The 6,413-nt window shown below is 39.7% G+C and overlaps 1 protein-coding gene across 1 annotated transcript in view; it reads right to left on the reverse strand.

Annotated features, from left to right (window-relative positions):
* The window catches only part of GUCY2C (guanylate cyclase 2C (heat stable enterotoxin receptor)), a 46,100-nt gene that overhangs the window by 7,493 nt on the left and 32,194 nt on the right, over positions 1–6,413 (reverse strand). Inside the window, exons 18-20 of the mRNA XM_009700687.1 lie at positions 5,502–5,639; positions 1,762–1,850; positions 937–1,028 (exon numbers count right to left, since the gene is read on the reverse strand). Coding sequence (XP_009698989.1) covers positions 937–1,028; positions 1,762–1,850; positions 5,502–5,639 — 319 coding nt within the window. The remainder of the gene's footprint in view (positions 1–936; positions 1,029–1,761; positions 1,851–5,501; positions 5,640–6,413) is intronic.

Below are 6,413 nucleotides of genomic sequence, written 5' to 3' on the forward strand. Positions count from 1 at the left end.
TTATGTCAGGGATGCATGATCTTAGACCTCCGATGAGGAGAACACTGTGTTGCATGTGGCAAGAGGCAACCTCTTTGCTTTTGTAGGATGGAGGCTTAGGAGCTGAACCAGGACATCTTTCTGTTCAGCTGCAGTAAGATTATTCTACTGATACATTCAGTTATGCATCGTGCAGTTGTCCTTCTGCCCATGTAAAGTGTAAAATGATGTGAGTACTGTTGGGTTTTGTTGATGAGGAGAGCTTTAAAAACTGGGGAGCAAATTCCTGAGAGAAGTGATTAAGAGCTCACTGTTTGGACATCGAAATAATTAATTCAGACCAAACTCTGTAGGAACAATGCAGCATTAGCCAGGTGAAAGGCCTGTATAACCCCGCAGGTTTTATCCAGCTATGGCCCTTATTCTCCCACAACTTTAGAACAACAAAACCCTGTAATTAAAACTTCTGGTGAGTTACAATCCAACACTTCTAGTCAGCTTAATTTGGGACCATCCGAAGTCATTTATGGCACAACCCTGCTCATCCAAACTTTCTAATCATCCTCCAAACATTTATGTGCATTCGTTTCCCGAAACTTAGACGACATGAATCATTATCCAACTCTTGACTAGAGACAGGGGGTAAATTACTTGAATGGTTTAAATCTCTAATTATCCAGCTTGCTACTTTCACAATGTACCAATTTGAGGTATGGCGATCATCTTACCCTCACTCAGTTAATAATGCATAGATGCTCATCTACACACATGTACGTATACACACGCACGTGCTTGCCTACTTTTCTGCCAAAGAATAAAAGAGGATCTAAGTGAAGACACTCAGTTTTTCCACTGACTGAATCATAATCACATCAACTTACGCACTTAAAAATATGAGCTTTCTAACACTTAGGGGGAGTTTGGAGCATCTTAAGAAACAGAGTCCCTGCTGCTCACCTGAATATTTTAGCCAGAGTACTCTCAATTTTCTTAAAGTCAGGCCTTTTCTCTGGATCTTCCTCCCAGCAGCTCTTCACTAGTGTATACACCTTCAAACAAAAATTTAAGGAAATTCCACCTGAGTAATGGATATAGAAGGACTGGTGCTAAACAGCACTAGTTCATTAGGGAATTTCCGGTTACTCTTGACCGGCAACATATTAAAATGTGTGACTAACTGTTTTGAATCTATAGTTAGGACACTCATTGCAGGCATCTTAAACTTAACTCTGTGGTGACTAGTGACATGATCTTAACTTGAATTTGCAATACATAAATGAAAGGCAAGTAAATGGATCCAGTCTTGTAGCTTCTGCCAGATACAGTTATTGACATTGAGGTAAATGCTGTGGTAATTATATTTCCAATATCCTGAGTTTGGGATTTTTCTAAAACTGGTGATTCAACCGAAAAGAATGGGGTTCATTACTGAATATGTGGATGTCTACAATACAGACATTTTCACCTGAGCAAGAAGCCTTAGGGGCTATATCGTCAGTGGAGAGAGGTATATTTGAGGTGTGATTCATCCCATCTTAAAGATATCTAAAATAGGTCAGAAAAGTGGCACCATGTAAGTGTCCATTTCTCTCCAGTGAAATAATTTCCATGAGTTGTATTTCATTTCACTGGTAACAACTATAGAATACCGTTTTTTCCCATGAGGTTAGGGCATTTGGCATAAAATGTGCATAGTTTTCATCCTCCCATGATCATGAGCCCTAGTTTGGCCAGGACTTCTGCTCTTCACTCAGAAAATGGTTTAGTTAATTATTAGCTTACTTCCATCTGTCTTTCTCCCACTGTTTCCAAGGACAGGTCTGGTCGGAAAGGCTTCACTCCTTTGCCGCTCTCCACTCTGTAAAGTTTCTCTAACACAGGAAAAAGATGCAAAGTTTTAAACAAAAAAATGTAAGAAGGACATTCCTTGTGGATAGTGCCCTATGATTTTATGAGTTACTGTACAAACAGAAGCCTTGAAGACAGTTCCTTCATTTTGATGTGAATTTCAACTTTGGAGCTTTTCTAACTATATGGCACAAGATCAAAACAGGCTGGCTTGAAGGCCCCTGAAAGCAAAATGAATAGGAATGTACATGAGTATTTATTGGTCACGGTAGGCATGGTTATGGCATCTTCCCAAATGAACGTTAGACATTATTAGTGTGCCTCTCAGCATGAAGTACAGCTATAGTAAAAAACAATGTGAAAAGCCCATTGCGACTTGATCTAAAGTGTGGAGCTATACAACTCTCATCAGAGTAGTTCAAATCATCCCACAGATGCTCAGCTTCCTTAAACTAGGCTGTTAATATATATGGTTTTAAAACGTTGCGTTTGTGAGCTCATTTGTACTCTTATTCATAAAATCCGTTCTATGAAAGTTATTTGGATTCTGAACACATCCGAATGCAGGCTGCATGTGCACAACTCCATTTAAGCACAGGGAGTGCGACCTAAAGCAAAAATCTCTCTCTTTGTCCTTCTCCAGACCTCAGGAGTTCCAGAGGGAAGGAGTTAAAAAAGAGAAGCAATGTTTTACCTCTCAGGGAGAGAAAGAAAAACTGAAAGGGATCTGTGAACAAGCATGAAACACATTTGTTAATAATGTCTGATTATATATGGGAGACAATTTTACTGAAGGAAGCATATAATGAGATGAGGAAGGTTTGTAATTGTGATGGTATGTGCAAGTCTAGAGCAGCTAGGGATGCCTAAGCATGCCCAGTGTACGTGATCACCCTCAAAAGATGCGGTAGCTTCCAGCTTTGTGATACAGAAAGTGCAGACTAGAGAAGGAGCAGGAGACTCGAGTCTCCAAAATGCTATGGAGTGGAGAGACTGCTAAGAAGTCTTCTGTGGGCTAAGAGACAGAAGAAACTGTGCAAGTCTCATGTATGCAGGAGGAATGTGTTGGATTTCCATGCTGTGCACACACCTGAGAGTAGAAGTAACAGCAACTATTAGCAACACTGCAATTAGCCAGTGGCAGAAAGTAGTGGAACAAGGAGGCACCTTGAATTGAGCGTTGGTACGTGACAAGATTTCACAGTCTCGAGCAGTGAACAAAGTGTTTCTGCGGAAGAGTGGAGCAACCAGCTGGCCTAACAGCTGTCTTGCAGAGAAGTCAGTGAAGAGGACTATGACCCAGTTACTTCTATACATTAGAAATCCAGTTCTGTACGCCCAGCATCTTTGTGCAACTTCTTTTCTCTCATTAGTAGCAATATTATTGTATGCTAAGTTGGTTGATACATATTTGCAAGTTGAGAAAATTGGCTTACTGAGTACCTGGAAGTTGAGTTTAATTTTCCTAAGTTGGTGAATGGAGTCTGGGTACAGGGGTTTTTAAACAGCTCTTTTAAAGTCTGAACACAGTCCTTGCTGCTGCTAATGAAGTCTAGGAGAAGTGGTTACACCAGTTGTCCTGAAATATCAATATCATGTCTTCTAACTTGCAGAGATTAACTTCTGATAGCCTAGCCATTGAAAGGTTTTCTGCAGAAGACTTAAAAACCAAATGAATCTAACATGCAGCAGGGACATTACTTTGCCCATTATCATTGACTCTAATTTGGTATTCTCCTCCCTCTTTTAATCTTAGATATTTGTAAATTAATGGTCACTCCAACTTTGAGCTACTCTCTCCCAAAGATAGATGATGCCACAAACAAAATTCAAAGATGTTTGAATAAGTATGGTCCACCCTCTTCCTGCCTCATTTTGGCTAATGAATGAATCCAGGCATTTAAATGAGGAACCACTTCAGCAGTATATAATAACACTCATTCCTTTCTGTTACATGAAATTTGATGAACTGCTGAAACTAGATTGAACACATTTACTCAAATTGCATAATCAAAAATCAAGAATAACACCAGAAGCCATTAGATCAGCAATATATATCTTGGACATCTCTTAATGCTTTTAAGGAAAAAGCTTTGGGGAGAACGCAATATCCTTATTGAATGGAAAACTTAAAATTCCAACTGAATTTTACAAAGCAGATTTTTTTTTTTTTAAGTTACACTGAATCCAGACGTACCAAAGAGCCTTCAGGCCCAGTAAGTTTATAGCTGTCTTACTAAACATGCTGATATATGTGACCATCTCCAGCAACAGCACCTAGAGGTGCTAAAAATTCTTTCATTTGGATGGATTAACCTAATGCTATTTGAAAGCGACAGTCTTTCTAAAATGACAAAATGCAGTGTTAAGAAACAGAGCAAAGTTAAAACAAGGAACCAGATTGTGACTGACAGCCAGGGTCAAACACGGAGCAGTGAGGATGCCACCACATCTCAGAAGAGCCCAGAAACACTGTGTCTGAGGCTAACTTAATAACAATTCATGTTACACAGAAAGACCATAACTGCTCAACAAACAGTTAAAAGAATGTAGTTTGCTATGGATTTGCTTTGCAAGTCAAAATGAGCAAGGAAGACCATTGCTCTTTCCTTTCTCCATCTATTTTGGCTATATTTGTAAAATCCTTGCAGTCATGAGGATTGTGCCTGCCTCTTCCCAAGAAAAAGGGAATTTTCTCTACTTTATCGTAAGCATGGAGTCCTGAAGAGTTTGCTTGAAGGGGAACAGGCATTTCTAATCTCTTTTAGGTCTACATTTATATTAAAGAATTGGTGATGTGAAATACTGTTTTCCCCCAAATACGAATATAGATTTGCGATAATGTAGGATGACGAACATGCCCCAAAAGTTATTCTCAAATGTATCTCAGGAAAAGAGCTATTAGGCGGTCCAGCTGCTGCTCTAGATCTTTTAACACATGTGAGGCAGATCTATCAGAGTGACTCAGAGGTAAAGGCAATGTCTAAACTTGTTGTTAGTAACTGTCACTAGGAAAATCCCAAACCCACACATGCTTTTATGTCAGTTCTAATATATAATAACGCCTGGATTCTGGGAACTGGGATTGACTGTGCTGTTAGCCACTCAAAAACAAGGTCACAAAATGCACAAAATGGGGTTTAATGGATGCACTACAGGAGGAGATGCTTTTTCTGACAGAAGTTAAATGACTAAAGTTATTTTGGCAGGCTTGAATAAAGTCTGAATTGCCAGTTTTTTAATGCCAACTGTGCTTTGGTCATGCTGCTGAGTTTTTGCTGTTCTGTGTTGACTTTGCTGATTTACAATGCCTAATATGAGTGAATTGTTATATGTTGTGCACAACTCATAATAGAAAAACCTTTGTGACCTTTAAATGTTACAGTAAGTCTGGACAGGTTCGTATAATGTTAACTTCTGTAATGCTGTGGCCAAGGAGAGGAGGGAGGAGAAAAGACAGGAAGACTCAATGCAAACTTTTTTAATAGAAAGAATAAGGACACTTGTTCCCACAGTGAGATCCTTCAAACAGGCTTTTCATTCATCACACAGTGAAAGAAGCAGCAGTTCAAGCAGCTATCAGAGACAGTGCCTTTCGCAAAACGTGGAGAATGGGTGAGTTACAGCTACACCATCCCAGAAGGCTGCAATGGAGGAGAAATTTGTGGATTTACCTTTGTTGTCCCAGCAGTGTCCGGTGTAGAAGGTCTCCCTGCGTAGTATGATTTCTTGGGCAATGATCCCGTAGCTGTACACATCACCCTTCTGAGATACATCAGCATGACGGAGATGCTCAGGAGCCGTCCACAGGTCTGAAGATCCAGATGACAACGGGGGATGAGGTAAAGGGGAAAGGGAGAGAAGTAATTGAAAAAGGGTGATCCTTCTCAGAGCATCCATTGGCAAGAGTGATCTTTCCTTGTACTCTTTCCATATCAAGCCCAGAGCCCACTGATACTGTTTATTTCCCATTTTAGCATTTTTCTTGAGAAGCTGACATCAATATATGTTAGATAACCCTCTGATGTGGTAGTTTTCAATCGGCTGGGATTTGCTGACCCTCCTATTTTCCACTGTAGATGCAGACCCTCACACCTCCAGAAAAGTTACGGTTATTGGCAATGAACTTGCTTTTCTTAGCTACCTTTCATGGGCTTCTTAGAAATAGCCTATACATCTGTATAAGACCAAGGAATGCCACTGCTATAAAAAAAAAAAAAAAAAAAAAAAGCTGAGCCATAAATTATTGAGCTAGATGCATGGAGTTTATTATACAAGGTGTCAGATGAGAAGACTGTAGTATTTCCCAGTGGCTTTGATATCATCAATCTATTGAAATAATTCTCAGGTGCTTTTGAGCCTGACATAATATTACCTGCTCATAACCACTTTCTTTCTACAGATATTATTAATCTGTATTTCTAGTGCAACAAGCACCATTGTACCTCAAAACCGAAATGCTGCCATGGTATGAGTTTGTTATGACATGCTGGTGATGTATCATAACAGTGACCTAAACACAGTGACCCTGAAGACAGTGTTATGATATCAGGCTGCAACATCCAGCCACAGTGAATCTGTAGACT

Source organism: Cariama cristata, unplaced genomic scaffold, assembly GCF_000690535.1.
Source record: "Cariama cristata isolate BGI_N322 unplaced genomic scaffold, ASM69053v1 scaffold5435, whole genome shotgun sequence".
In the NCBI taxonomy this organism is placed as follows: domain Eukaryota; kingdom Metazoa; phylum Chordata; class Aves; order Cariamiformes; family Cariamidae; genus Cariama; species Cariama cristata.